The 16,182-nt window shown below is 31.7% G+C and overlaps 1 protein-coding gene across 1 annotated transcript; it reads left to right on the forward strand.

Annotated features, from left to right (window-relative positions):
• Nucleotides 1-4,327: 4,327 nt before the first annotated feature.
• LOC143069005 (uncharacterized) lies at nucleotides 4,328-15,463 on the forward strand. The gene is made up of 9 exons (XM_076243434.1): nucleotides 4,328-4,549; nucleotides 8,435-8,555; nucleotides 9,404-9,504; nucleotides 10,002-10,143; nucleotides 11,097-11,191; nucleotides 11,776-11,881; nucleotides 12,608-12,689; nucleotides 13,195-13,396; nucleotides 14,154-15,463. The coding sequence occupies exons 1-9, from the start codon at nucleotides 4,406-4,408 to the stop codon at nucleotides 14,289-14,291; spliced, it is 1,131 nt and encodes a 376-aa protein (XP_076099549.1). The 5' UTR covers nucleotides 4,328-4,405; the 3' UTR covers nucleotides 14,292-15,463.
• Nucleotides 15,464-16,182: the final 719 nt, after the last annotated feature.

The raw sequence follows: 16,182 nt of genomic DNA on the forward strand, positions 1-16,182 counted from the left end.
TTTTTGTTGTTGTCACGTGACATTGGACTGATTATCACGTGATCAAAGATGATATATTTTTTTTACAAACCTGTCATGAATATTACTGAAAAACTATTTTCTATAAAAAGTCTTAGTTGATAAGCCTACTAACAGATATAAGAAAGTTATGATTGATTGAAATTTGATCGTTCCTCAGCGGCAAAAATCGTGCAATTTTTGCGAATGGTAAAGAGTTAATCCATTGATAAAGGAAACTTTTTCTCTAGCAGACTAGCACAGTCTCTAGATTTGACAGGAACTTATTCATGGTATACATATGCAAAGTATATTGTTGAAGAGACTAATATTGACTTTTACATGTTTTCTATTTGTAAACACATAAGAGATGTAAATAAAATTAAAAAAAAAAAACGATATAAAGTTAAAAATGAAAAATAGATATGAAGATTTAATTGAAACTAAATTTGAAAACATTGATGATAAATTAAATAAAGTAAATTTTATCTATATAAAAAACTTTAAAAAGATTACAAACTAGAATCTTATCTAAATATACATCTAAATCTTATCTAATTTTCAAATAACTTAAAGGAGATTAATCACTAAATTAAGAATAAGTGATCACTCCCTCTTCAACGGCTCTTGATTGAAAAGGGGAGATATTTTAAAATCCCAAGAGAGGAACGACTTTGTCATAAATGTAAAATACTAGAGAATGAGAAACATTTTTTACTCTATTGTGATTATAATAAAACTCTAAGGAATGTCTTTTTTCAACACATATGTACTGAAAATAATAACTTTAATAATTTAACTGAAGAAGAAAAAAATCATTGTTTACTTAATCCATCAACGCCTCTTCAAACAAATAAGTTAGGATCCTTCTTGGAAAAATCATTTGAACTGAGGACAGGGGACTCTTAACCGCTTGGTTGTTGTTATAAATTTTGATGCTGTTTTTATTGTGTATGTTTGATATGTATGTATATATGTTTATTGTGTTGATATATGTTGGTCACAAACTGTAAAGTTTCTGCGACAATACAATATTTGATTTGAATTGATTTGATTTGATAAAATAAGTTCCACAATTTTTATTTCGGATATCAGGAAAAGCTCAAATTGTGAAGAGGATCGATATCACATAAGGTGCATTTCTGGGAGATGTGATTTTAATGTGCAAGATGGTATCCAAGAACCTGCAAGAATTTTATGTTTGAATTGTTCTATTTATGTTCCTTTTATGTGTCTATTTCTTACTTGGATGACTATGCGGTATGGGATTTGCTCATTGTTGAAGGATAAACGGTGACCTAATTTCTTTGTCATTTGGTCTCATGTTGAGAGTTGTCTCATTGGCAATCATACCACATCTCCTTTTTTATATTAAGTAACAATAGTATATATAAAAAAATGATATAATTACTTGAAGGGGCACTATCTACGAGATATATAAAAAAAAATTAAAATATGATATTTTTTGTTCAATAATTAATGAAACTGAAAATGAAATAATATATCGCTTTTATCAGCCAGTAAGGTTCAATTTTGTCAAAATAAGCTGAGGAAAAAGATGATGACTTACTCACTTGCAAGTGAACTATTCGATCTCATTGAATCCTTATCCATGAGAACTTCAATTTAATTAACACCTTGGCCGTTTGTTTGAATCGTTGTAATGTTTTTGTTTTATTGTAAATATTAGTAACAAAACAGTAAATGCGAGTTAAAAATCTGCAAACTTGTTTGATTGGTTTAATTGGATAGCAAATCTTTGATTTTCTTTATAAGTCTTTCTTACAAAAAGAAAATAGTCAAAAACCATGATTGTCATGATTCAAAAGGAAATTGTCGCTCAAGTTGTTTCAAACGCAATTACAGGATAGCTTTTTTTAAGGAGGATTGCAGGGTGGGAATTGCCGGAAAGCTTTTTTTTTAAGGAGGATTGCAGGATGGGAATTGCCGGAAAGCTTGACACTAGTATTTCTTATAGGACTTTCAACAGATTATACAAATCGGTTAACAAAAAAGCAAAGACGTATATTCAAATTTTAAACATTTTTTTATTTTCCTATTTAATTAGTTCATGTTTTCTGTTTTCCTAAATAAGTAGTAGGGATAATAGTACCTAACGTCTAGTTACTTACATACAATAAAAGAAATGAATACGATTTGAAATGAGTAATCTGTATTTAATACCACCAACTTTACTAATGCAGGAACATTCTAATAATCTTTACGAACAAGTGTCCATTAATAGATGCTTTCAAACAATGTTCACAAACCTTTAGCTGTTGAAGAACTGAGGCTACACATGTGACAAATAATTGTTAAAAAATAGTCAAAGAAAACCATGTGATGATGTTCCATGACCCTGTTTTTTTTTCGGTCATGGATATTTAATGAATGGCTGTTATTTATTTTGAATTTATTGAACCATAAAATTAATGTTTGACTCTTCACATTGAATAATCCGCGAAGCGGATTATGTTAAATGTGAAGAGTCAAAAATTAATTTTATGGTTCAATAAATTCAAAATAAATAATTGCCATTCATTATAAATAAATTTCTATCAATAATAAGGCTGAAAGATATATATTAATACGAATAAGAATAAGATATATATTAATATATTAATACGAATAACCATGCCATACTTTTAGAAAAGTTAAAATTTTATCATATCGGAAAACATATAATAGATTGGATAAAATCATATTTGTCTGACAGACAACAAGAAGTCCAATACGCTAACATTAAATCTGATAAATCGTTTGTAAAGTATGGAGTGCCTCAAGGTTCTATTTTAGGTCCGCTGTTATTTTTAATATATATAAATGATTTACCACTTCATGTTAAACAATCCAATATGGATTTATATGCTGATGATTCAACATTGCATTTTCATGATAAAAACATTGAAAAAATAAACAGCATATTGCAAAATGATTTAAATGCTATACAATCTTGGTGTAACAATAACAGTATGAAAATCAATGCACAAAAAACTAAGTGTATGAAATTGGGTTCAAAACAAAAACTTAAACAACTATCAGAATTATGTATTACCGTCAACGAAATATGTATTGAGAATGTCCATTACTTGGAATAGACATTGATGAAAATTTAAGCTGGGAAGATCATGTTGATCGTATATGTAAAATTATCTCATCTAAAGTATCACTTTTATATAAAATTAAAGTATATTTGCCAATACACACAAGGCAACTATTTTATAATGCATATATTCTACCATATATAGACTATTGTAGTTCAGTTTGGGGAAATTTATTACAAAAAGATTCAGATAGAATCATAAAACTTCAAAAAAGAGTAGCAAGAATTATACTGGAATGCGATATTTCTATTCCATCTAATTTCATGTTTTCTTCTTTAAAATGGCTATCTTTTACTAAAAGAATAAAATACCAACAATCAATTCTAATGTATAAAATTGTAAATGGGCTAACACCGGATTACTTAGCAATACTAAATATTGATGATGTGCAACGCCACAACTTACGATCTGTCTCTAATAATGATCTTTTTGTTCCAAGACCAAATACAAATTTTTATAAAAAATCTTTTCATTATTCTGCAACCAAAGTATGGAATAATTTACCACTCGAAATAAAAAAATGTTCTAATGTGGAATTATTCAAGAACCATAGTTATAATCATTTTCTTGAAAATTATATGCAAGTCAAATAATTTGTTTTCCTCTAACAAAACTATATCAAATATTGTCATTTATTACCCTAAAGTATATTTCAATGATTGAATTGTGTATATACAAGTAATATATATTGTAATTTAATGTATGAATGTATGAATGTTAACTGTATGCATGTATTTTGTTTGAGGGCCTCAATGAAAATTAGACTATTTCTAATTGAGTTACCCTCTTTAAATAAAGAATTTATTATTATTATTATTATAACAACGTACACAGATGTTTGCGTATGAATACACAACGTTAGAGTGGGCGTGTCTCCATAAAAATTGATAACATTGAAAATAAAGCTAATTATTTTAACCAACCAGAAGACAGTAAATACACCAAATTTATTTATTCCATAATGACCTGATTCAGATAATTCAGATAATGAAAAAAGGAGTATCTCTTAAATGTATCTAAATATAGTAACATATAATGGTCATGTTTTTTTCTTATCACAAGATATTTTGGTTAAAGTCATGGAAAATCATCACTTTTAAAGATCATGGTTTGTCATGTGATATCTGATTGATAAACATCACAATAGCTTCAGAATATTATAATTTATAAGTAGTAGATTAATATTTGTTAAGTTGGCGCACCGTAACTTGTTCATATTCGAACAGGAAAATATGGTTTATTATTATCTAACATTGATTAAACGTTGTCCTTGTCCACTTTGATAAGAAACACAAACAATTGAAATGGCGGATAAAGAGAAAACATGGCCAGGTTTTACTGGAGAGGCATATCCAGAAGTGTGCGATATTCGTTCCATGCCACCCCAACCTGATGTTCTAAAGCCCGGTCAGTTACCAATTGAACAGATAAAGCAGTATTTTGAAGAGGTTGGTTGTCTCTCTTGTTCTAATTCATGATAAATATACTATAGCAATATCACCGAGTAAATTAAGATTGATGTGTATTTGTTGACTCAAGTTACAACATATATTTATTTGTAACGTGTAAAATTTTAACTTCTTCCTGTTCTGACACACTATACACTAAAAGTGCGAATGAAGTGAAACTAGGAGAAACGCAGATTTGTATACAATATAATCGGAAGCGTAATACGACTAATACGGAGAAACTATTTGAAAATTGTGAAATCATAACCGTGAACTTATTTTTCGAGTCCAAAATTTGTATGTTTCAAATCTTAAAATTTCTTCTTTCACTCGAAATTTTAGTAAATATTAAACGACTTTCTAAGCCGGGTATTTTTAACGACCTATACACGGTAACTGTCCGTAGAAAGACATGACAGGATTACCCGGACATTATTGACTCCGGCTCGACTCGACCAGTGGCGGATCCAGAATTTTTCCTAAGGAGGGGGGGGGGGGGGGCCGCTCCAGTCATGCTTCAATGATTCCCTATATAATCAACCAAATTTTTCCCATGAAAGGGGGGTCCGGGCCCCCCAGGCCCCCCTGGATCCGCCTATGTCGACCTGTCAGTGCTCTTTAAACTTAATCCTTAATACCACCCCTGACAGAACTGAAATGTTTGCAGCAGATCTGCTGCAAACTTGCTGCAGGTCTGTTGCAAACCTCCTGCAAACATTGCAGCTATTTGCTGCAAGCTTGCGGCAAGTTTGCAGAAACAAAAATGTTTGCAGTAAGACTGCAGGAAAAACTAGAAAATAAGGGATGTTCGCAGCTAGATTGCAGGAAACTTTGACAATTTTATATGTTTGCAAGAGCATTGCAAGAAACTACAAAAAAACGACTGAGCATGCCTATTGGTAACTTCCTGGAAGATAAAGATTTGAAATTTGAAAATGTTGGTGATGTTTGTGTCATGATATATATTAGTATTCAGGGAGCATTATAGTTTGCAATTACATTCGATAATACGATGTATGTATTTCCTGCTAGTTTGCAGCAAACACGCAGGAAAGAGATTGATTTGAATAAAAATGTTTGCCGCAGGTGTGCAGCAAACACGCAGGAGAAAGATTAATTTCCATAAATACGTTTGCAGCAGGTCTGCGGCAAACACTCATTTGCATATAAATGTTTGCAGCAGGTCTGATGTAAACACACAGGAGACAGATTAATTTGCATAAATATGTTTGCAACAGGTCTGCAGCAAACACTTATTTACATATAAATGTTTGCATCAGGTCTGCAGCAAACACTCATTTACATGGTAAATTGTTTGCAACAGACCTACAGCGTATTTGCAGCAAACACGCTGCCAACACGGACTCTGTGTTCGCTGCAAATCTGCAGCAAGTTCACAGCAGACTTGCAGCAAATGTTTGCAGGAGGCTGATTTTTTTCAGTAAGGGACACGCATAACGCTTAGGCAGCAAATACCAATTTAATTCTTAAAATAACGACCTTCTAAGTAAAAAGAACATGTTCCTTTAAATCTTCTTTACAGCTGAGGATAGTTGAATCTTAGTTGTTTTTGCAGTTTGTACATATTATATATGCAGTATTATTGCAATTTCTTTTTTACTTTCTTAATTATATTTGTGACGGAAGCAGCCCTTTTGCACCAATAACTGTTTTTCAGGGGTATCATTTGCACCAAATTTTGTATTCCAAATGTATCAATTGCGCCAATATTCGGAGCTCATTTGCGACAATTTATCTTTACACATATCTATCATAAATATTAATGATTGATAAATATTTATTCTTATTTTTGGCTTTAAACGTAACATATGTTTGGAGATATTTCACCATGAAAATGAGCATCTGGAAAGACATGATTTAAAATGTATTAGACAGTCAATGTACAGAAAGAGAATAAAACTTATTGCTTTGCTGAATATTTGATAAAGCTAATAATAATATGCCAAAAGAGAAGAAAACAGAATGATTTGCTGATTATGTTTTAGCCTCATATGTTAATGACGCAATGCGTTGTTTCCACCATGCGTATGGGCTGAAACTCTCTACGGCAAGACGTACCAGTAATGGAGCAGAATAATTCTACAGGAAATCATAATGAACTGTTTTATACATCTCATCCTTTAATGTTTGTGTTTTTGGACAATAAAATCAAGTTATAAGCTACTACATACATTAAATTGGGAAGTACCTATGTAGCAGCAGTAAGAAGAAGATATGTTTCAGAAAAGTAATCAAACTGCGGATTACAAGTCCGAATAAAGGAGGAGGAACGTCATTTTTCTTCTAATTGGTGCAGTCGTATGTTTTATTTTTGGCGCAAATGATACCATATAATTTTAAAACAGTTGGCGTAGCATTGGAGAAAAAAAGTTGTGGCGCAAATTGACGCATTTTTGGCGCAAACGGATATCTCCTTTGTGACAACCCTATGTAAATGTATTGCCACGATGTCACAGAGCAAGGATTCAAGGGTGACGGATTTATATAAGACCCCCCCCCCCACCCATATAAGTTCTTTTTGTTTCCAAATCTCTGTATTTCTATCGTATAATTGCGTTTTTTAAATAAGCTATTTTTTTAAACTAAGGATTTCGGCAAATCTTGTTGAGGAAAGAACAAATATTTGGTAACGCAAATTAATAGATCTAACTTGGTTGTTCTGAATTTGAGACAAATTATAATTATATTATGTTGTTAACCCTGTGTAATCACGAGTTATCCATCTGATGGTGAATGTGTGTCGTAAAAGTTGTCACATGTTAAGACATAAATATATATATAAATCTATACATGTATTACAATAAAAAGGAATATATTAAACTGCAGCTTGTACACATCCTCTTGTCTTTATCTACCAAATAATTGAAAGTATAACAAAGGAAAGATTAATGCAATGTGGATTTCATGTCACATTACTTTTTCACCCCCAGGTTTCATTCTCGAATGGGAATTAAGTTTAATTTTTTGTGCAAGCATTTTTATGCACCATTTATGGGCATTATGTTTTCTTGTCTATGCGTCCGGTCGTCCGATGGTTCGTTCGTCCGTCAGTTCGTCTGCTTGTTCGTTCGTCCGTCCGTCCGTCTGTCCCACTTCACGTTAAAGTTTTTGGCCAAGGTAGTTATGGATGAAGTTAAAGTCCAATCATCCTGAAACTTAAGACACATGTTTCCTTTAATATGATTTTTATTTTTTTAATGCCAAATAAGAGTTTTGACCCCTAACTTCATGGTTCACTGACCATAGAAAATGATAGTGCGAGTGGGGCATCCGTGTACTATCGACACATTCTTGTTATAACTATAACTTTTATCAGCCTTTACTACAGTAAAATAACATCTGATTTTCAAGGTTCACCTTCGACTTTGCCACTATATACATCATATACTGTGTTACCACTATATAGATAAAGCCAACGAGAAAAGGCATTACTCGACTAACGGAAGTGGTATTTTTGAATAACCGAGTTGGTCGAGTGGTCTAGGGCCTGTTGCCACAAAGTCTCAGATGCAGGGGTTCGAACTTTGAACCCATTGAGGCAAGAACACAACTTTTATAACGCAAATTTTCAGATTTAAAATTATCTAGCTTAAATTGAAACGAAGAGAATATTTATATATAGCTACAGTATATATTAAATATAAGGTCGATATCAGAAAAAAATTATTTTTGTTATCGTCACGAAACTGTTGAAGAGCTCGAAAAAACTCGCCCTTCCTTGGCCTTATACAAAACAGTTTGTTTATTTTTGTTTGTAAGTTTGTTTAGTTTTGAAGAGGGAGGAATGATGGGGAAGGTTGAACTTGTTTAAACATTTGAATTTCTGTTTCATTATCTTCTGTCTATTGCGATTTTTTCTTTTAGGGTTACGTGGTCATAGAAAAGTTTTTCGATATAGAGGCTGACCTAGAACCTTGTAGAAGAGCAATTGAAGATCTAGTTGAAGAACTTGCACAAAAACTATTCAAAGCCGGAAAAATAAAAAGTAATTTTAATTTGAAAACAAACTTATAGTATAGATTATATGATGATAGGTTGATTATATGTAATAGTGACTACTAGTAAAATGAAGGGAGACCAAAATAGAAATCTCGAGGAGAGTAAACGGCCGAGACCAATAAAAAGCCTAGAAAGAGGTGTTCAGTCCCACAAGATGTTCACGAATAGCGAAAAAAGATAGTTTTACAGCTAGGCAATATGGCGTTATTGTTGAAATACGGAAAACAAATAGCTAACAAAGAATTAGAAATAACAACAAAACATGTTAACCATCGGCTTGATTATGAGAGCAGAGCAACACAAAATAATGGACAACAATGAAGAGCATAGGGGTTTGGTTAATCAATTACACATCATGTACTGTATCGATGAATTTATATACAGAGGGACATCAAATAAGGGTATTATTCAATAATATCTATTAGGAACAAACAATTCTATTCTTTTTAACACTATGTCATAAAAGTAAATTTGCCAAGGAAAAACTAAGAAAGGAAAAGAGAAACATTTACTTACTTTGGAAAGTGATAGACAGATGTGTCCGTAAATGACGATGTGCCTTTTGAAGTGATGTAGGACTTGGAAGTCACAGCTTTAGAATAAGTGGAAATGTTTATCAATTCGCGCGTTCTCGAAAATTTTTGTTTGATCTTTGTGTCCTCAATGCTCTTCAATGACGTTATTTTTTGCCTTGTTCAAATTTTGGTTATAGCATCACTGACGAGTCTTTTGTAGACAAAACGCGCCTTTGGTTTTCAGAATTCAAGTCTTGGTATCTATGATGAGTTTATTTACTCCATCAGTCTAAACAGTCATATTTTCTTCAAATTCCAGATTTATACAGAGAATATGGCCTGGATAAACGTCTGATAAAAATTGATGAAGAATGGCCTGGTGCTGTGATTCTTTTACACAAAATTGGTCATCTCCCACAGGTATTTTGTTTTTTATGCATTTGACACGTTTTATTATGAAAATTGAAAGACACCATGTCACAAAATTAGAAAATATTACATAGAGAAAAGATTCATGCAATAAGCTAAAAAAACACATACATATCTGTTCAGGAACAAAACAGTATTTTCAGACTATTTTGTGTTTCGAAAAGAAACTATATATTAGATATAAAAATGTTCATATTACAGTTGTTTTTATGCGTTTGCTGAAGAAAAGTTCGTCAAAGGAACGTTATATATCTCAAGCATCAATGGCATGGCCCCAAGAAGGCTACAAAAACACAACACATTTATATATATATATATGCATCCCTGAACACATGAAAAGTTTAATCTGTCTGATGTCACCTCCAGATATGTGCCCTAAATAATTAAACAAACTTTAATTGTATGTTTAATCTAACAAACAACATAATTTTTAAAATTGCAGAAGACTGAATACTTAAATATTTATCTTTTTGCTGCACACATTTCAGGCTTTTCGAAATCTCTGGGGAAACGAAAAACTACTCAATTTAATAGAGCAAGTATTGGGCCCAGAGATTGCAGGGATGCCAAACTGGAACTTCCGTGATAAAACACCGCATAATGAAGCAACAACAGTGCCATGGCATCAAGGTAAAACGTTATATTACAGAGAACCGACATGTGGAATAAAATTCATATTTAGCGACAATGGTAGACCAATGCTTTGTAACAATAAATCAATTGAAAAACGTAATTAAAATAATTTCTCAGCGCTCATTAACATTTGATTCTTGAAACAGCATTCGGCAAAAGGGAACTTTGTGCTTTGTTTTTTTACCCCTGTTTTGTTTTTTCATTCAGACAATCTTTAAAATAATGTCATCACATTGCTTTTATTGACTCCGGACGCACTAAGAGTGTTAGTCTCATTTTATAAGATTGAACAATTGTCATTGCCTTTGAGTTAATTTTCTTACAGAGTTGAAGTAGCTGCATTTGAAAATGTCGTTGGATAGGTTAAAGGCTGTATCTCGTTAGGTTAACAAGTATAACAGGTCTTCATTATAAAACCAAATGAAAAAAAAACAAGCAAAAAACAAGAAAGTAACGCCACGATTTATACAATCAACATAGAAAGATGAAAAAATAAACAGGAGGCCAAGACAACCATTTGGACTTTGTGAAGATTACATTCTTATTATATAGAGATTTTATGCACGTATCTTTTTTTAATATATATATTTATTGTATAGCAATATAATATTTCCCACAGAACGTAACCAAAAGTTAGCGTGCAATAAATCTTCAAAATTCATGACGTCATTAACGACAAAATCTTAGTTTAAACCAATATTTACTTTCAAATATTATATTGCTATACAATAAAAGGGTTATTGCATGAATATTGGGGAATATTGTCCCTCGTAGAACATATATTGCACTCGCAAGCTCGTACAATATAAAATTCTACTCGGGACAATATTCCCCAATATTCATGCAATAACCCTATAATATATATAAAAATGGTACTCTTACTCTTTCGGACTTCTGTATTGTATTGTCTGTTACTGGTATTTTTTATACCAAATATTTATTATTTTCAGACGCCGGATATTTGAGTACAGATGTGTATAAGGTTCTTCTTGCAACGGTCTGGATACCATTCCTTGATACAAACAGAAAAAATGGATGTATGGAGGTAATTGGAATAAGACATATGCTTCAATATTATACTACTTGTGCATAAACGAATACAATCTATCAATGAGGATTAAGACTGGTGCAACTTATGGAACAGTAACTGTCAATACTTCCATAGTTCCTTGGTGTTCGTGTTCCTCGATCTTTAGTTTTTTTAAGTACATGTATGCAGCTGTTTGTGAACTGTTGTTTGTCTTTCATTGTTTTTCGTTTTGGCTTATGGGTTTTGGTGGTCACACCGCTATCTTGTTCCATTTTTAAAAGTATGAGTTACTCTTTCTTTTTATGAAACTAAACCAAATATTCCTATCACCTGGCGTATGAATATCGTAGCTTATGGATTTTAAAAATAGGAATTTTTACTCATCAACAACACGGTTCACCTTCTATTCAGGAAATATCTGGTATACACGAACAATTGTTCATGTCTTTAAAAAATTATTTTATTAGAAAATGTATTTAAAACACATACCCGCGTCCACAGTTTTATGATTGATCTAATAATATACTCAACCTTAAAAAATACTCCTGCAAGAGAGACAAGGAAATTAAATTTATAGATTTTTTCACATATATTTGAAGGTCATACCTAGAGGTCATTCTACTGGTAAGGTTGCTAACCACACATGTTGTGCAGGAGATACATGGTATATACAGTTAGACGAGGAAGATATGAATAAAACTTTAGGTAAGCAATAAAGAACAGTCTAGAAATTATAGCATTATTAATAAAAGAAGAAGCGAGTAATTGTCAATGTTACTACAAACTAAATCACTTCTAAATGAAATATCCAGGATAGTGTTCAATAGTTGGCAGAGGCAGATTAATAGTGAGCAGGGAGCCTGAGCTCCACTTTGTGAGAAAAAAATGGTTGATCATTTAGGGAATCAATGACGCTTGAATGACGCGGATCCCCTCTTAAACAGTCAATCCTTTACATTATGCACATTTCTGGATCAGCCACTGGTTTGCAGGGTTGAGTTCAATTTGTTCAAGATTATTTATAACATAAAAATAAAAATATATCGAATGATTTTCAGAGTCACAATGAATTTGATATAAACAAGTACTAGTGTATGCCACCATACGGTCTTCAACAACAAGCAATCTCATACACCGTATAATCAATTAAATGAAAAATGTAAAACAATTAAAACGTCCTATTCATAACAAAACAGTTTATTTTAAAAATATGATAGACATGGACAGACGACAACAACTGAACCATGAGCTTCTGACTTTGGATAGATACATAAAGAAATAGAGGGGTTAAGAAGCATATTTAAGTTATAAGTTCGATCACATTTCTTAACTTTTTACTTACTTTTTACTTTCTTCAGAATAGAAACACTCAAGGTGTTGATTTTGCAAACAGTTTGAGAATTAAACTGACTACTTTACAATTTGTTAAAGGTTGTAGCAGTAAAGACAAAAAACTTTGTCCAATACCTTATGGTGGACTCCTGTTATTTAACAACTTTATTCCTCATAGAAGGTAATATTTAATATCTTTTTTAGTGTTTGTTGTTTACCTTTATCGTAATAAAATTTGTTCCATTTACATTTAAAAAAATTTAAAACCGAAAAACAATTCCCTATTATTCTATCTTTTGATCAATTAGTCATATAACGTTACTTTGAACTTCGTTTGCATATTTTTACTGTATTGTGCATTTGTTCAGATAAGCAATAAAGTGCAAAATCTATTTATTTAAGAACTGCATTCTTCTTTTTGTGAATTTATTGGGGTGTAAAAGCGTTGACCGAGGAACATTTTGTATGAAGTATTGCTTTTGGAAATGAAGGTTGACTTCAGAATGACGCAAGCTTGCTGTTAGCAAATCAGAATAACGTATATAATATAATTATTTGCACTTAAAATGAAAATGTGCGGAACAACTCGATAACACAAACAGCAAAAGTAAAAATTAAGTTACCAAATTGGAAATAAACAAACACTTTTCTTCGAAATAACAATATCATTCTATGTATTTTTGCAGTCTAGATAATGCATCAGAAGGAGTGCGTTGGAGTATAGACCTCAGATTCAAGAAACCAGGTTTACCTAATGGTATGTTCGGGTTAAAACCTGATGTCCTCCTGAGAACAAAAGAAAATCCTAACATGAAGATCGACTGGGATACGTTTGATTCTATTGATAGAACGAAAGCACAAATTGCATCAGTCAGAGATCTTGTTGAGGTAAGGGAATGATATGATGTTAATGTCGTTTAAAATTAAGGGTATGATTTTTAGGAAGCGCATACGAGCAGTGTGTTTCCGGTTTGTGTGTCTGTTCATCGTTTCGTTTCGTACTATCAGGGGAATGTAGATTACCATGAAGTTGTTGTCACATCAGATCAGCCTGGAATTAAGAAAACAAAAATATGATTATTACTGACGTCACGAAAACATTTAAAAAATAAACTAAATTTGGGTTTTGATACAGATTTCACGGTTCACTGAACATGATACGTGGAATTTTAATAAGGCGTGTCACATGGACACATGTATAAATCACATCATGCGTCCTTCATATCAGAACCAGAACATATTAATGAGTTACCATGCTTTGTACTAGACTGACACACTTAGCCGGATATGTAAATTGCTATCTCACAAGAAATAGCCTGTAGGAAGACATTATGCCCGGATTCATTGTTTTGACTCTGAGTCGACTGTTTTTGCCATTTCTCCTTAATTCTTTGTGCTTTACGGAGAAGAAACAAATGCAAATTTTGAAGTCTTTTGTTTACTCTGCAGAAAATCGAACACATATGATTTTTGCCGCAGTCGGGACTACCTGGCTTCTACGATCATTGTAAACTAACAGCTGTAACCAGATTTATTAACACACAACTCAAAAATGAGTGAAAACTTCCCAATTTAAAAAAAAACTAAAGCCTTCTTCGTAACAACATGTAGTATATTTTGAAAATGAGTTTTTGTTACTTTACAGATAGCAGAAGATCAGGAGTTTGACACAACTGTTCAAGGACCATGGATGAGAAAGTGGGAACTAGTCAACCATAACAACCACGTCAAAAAGCACGTGGAAATGGAAGCAGCAAAGAATAAGGATAAAATCTTGGGCTAAATGATAAAAGATGCTGCATATATAAATAAATTTATACATTCAAATGCGAAAATTGACTTTAACCCTTAGGTTAAAAAAACTGTGATTAAACATCTAGACGAATTTACATTCCAAGACGATTTGATAATTGTTCCAATTATGTTAAATTTTGTAAAAATTCTACTTTCGGTAGGAGGGAATTACAATGATTTTTCAAGTTTTAAAATCTTGTTTTAAAATAGCAATAAAAATGTGTTTTTTTCTGGGTTTAAACAAACAACGTTTAAGTTTGATATTGTATGATGCCAAAATTAACCTTGTGTTTAGGGTTTCCCAACCGACCCTTTAATGTATCATGTTAGAAATGGTAATCCAGAAGTTTTTATTGACATTTTTGGTAGCAAATTGTGACAAATTGCCATATTTAAATGAAAAAGCTGAAATAAAAATAAAATAAAAAAACATACCTCGGTATTCTATTTTTCTTTTTAATTTAATCTAAACACACATCCTTTTTTGTTTTGCCTAACAACATTTCAGATATTTTTACTTTCAAATTCCGTTTTTACAAATGTATATGTTACTTGAAACAATTATCTATATGAACAATATAATATATTAATATGGGTTAATATTTTCATTTCAACATTGGGAACACATTGCATAATACATAAATATATATTTAAATTTTCTTGAAACACAGTTTTGGAATCATCAATTGTAGAGGTTCTTGGTGAACAGTATTTGATTTTGTAACTTTTGTATCTTTTGATCATTGTATCCTGAAAGTTATTTCAGTGTTTTTCTAGTCTCAGTGAGATGTTACTGTACACATAAGGCCACAATTAAAAATATTTTGGTTGCCCAAACCCTACCCAAAGGTTGAGACAGTGGGTAGGTAGGTAGGCATTTTCTTTTTTTTTTTTTTGAAAAAGAGAAATTGAAGTATCGGGTGTCTATTAGTCTTAATGCCTATCTGATAAAAAAACTTCTTCAAATCAGGACAATAAAAGAATTTGAGTAGGCAGCTTTTTTCTGGGTAGGTAGCGTTTGGGCAAACAAACCTATTCTTTTTTATGGCCTAAGCACGTGCAAATATCTTCTTTTGTGTTTACATGTTTGTAACAAGTTTGTGTAAACAATACCTCTATTTCTACATTTCTTGTATTTTGATAATAAAATGGTATACCAAATTAGTTTTATCCTTAACATATTATTTTTTAGTTCCTAGAATCGATATTTAATCGTCCTTCTATAACGCTGTCCTTGATAGGAGACTGTTGCTAACAAAGAAGCTTTTGGACCAAAACTAAATTGTTATATTTTCCCGATGATATAAATATAACAGTTTGATATATTGAGTGGTTCAGCATTTTACTTTTTTTTAAGTAGAATTTCAAAAAAGTGGTGCCAAATGTGATCAATCCTATATGAAATAATTCTATCATATATGCCTAAACAGAAGAGAAAAACAATATTTTTTATATTGTAAATAAAAAAAATCCAACAAAAATAGTGAACGCTGTTAGGAAAAGTCAACATTTTAAAAGTTACTTTCTGAATTATGATAGAAGCCTTGGAAAATGCATTTTATGTATCACATGTTTTCTTTTCAAGCATTTTACATAACGTTTTTGTCTTATTTTTCATTGCAACGTTGCGCTTCAGTTTTTTTGTTGTTTCGTTGTTTCCTCTTATAGTTGATGTGTTTACCTCAGTTTTTGTTTGTAACCCGGATTTGTTTTCTCTGATTCGATTTATGACTTTCGAACAATGGTATACTACTGTTGCCTTTTTCTTCTAATAATTGTCTATACTACTTTGAATGTTCTTTCATTATAAGACATACCAATAAGGTGGTGTTGTTTTTTGGGGGAATTTGCCTTGTTTTCGAAACCGTTTTTCTCAATAA

This window comes from Mytilus galloprovincialis, chromosome 3 (genome assembly GCF_965363235.1).
Source record: "Mytilus galloprovincialis chromosome 3, xbMytGall1.hap1.1, whole genome shotgun sequence".
In the NCBI taxonomy this organism is placed as follows: Eukaryota; Metazoa; Mollusca; class Bivalvia; order Mytilida; family Mytilidae; genus Mytilus; species Mytilus galloprovincialis.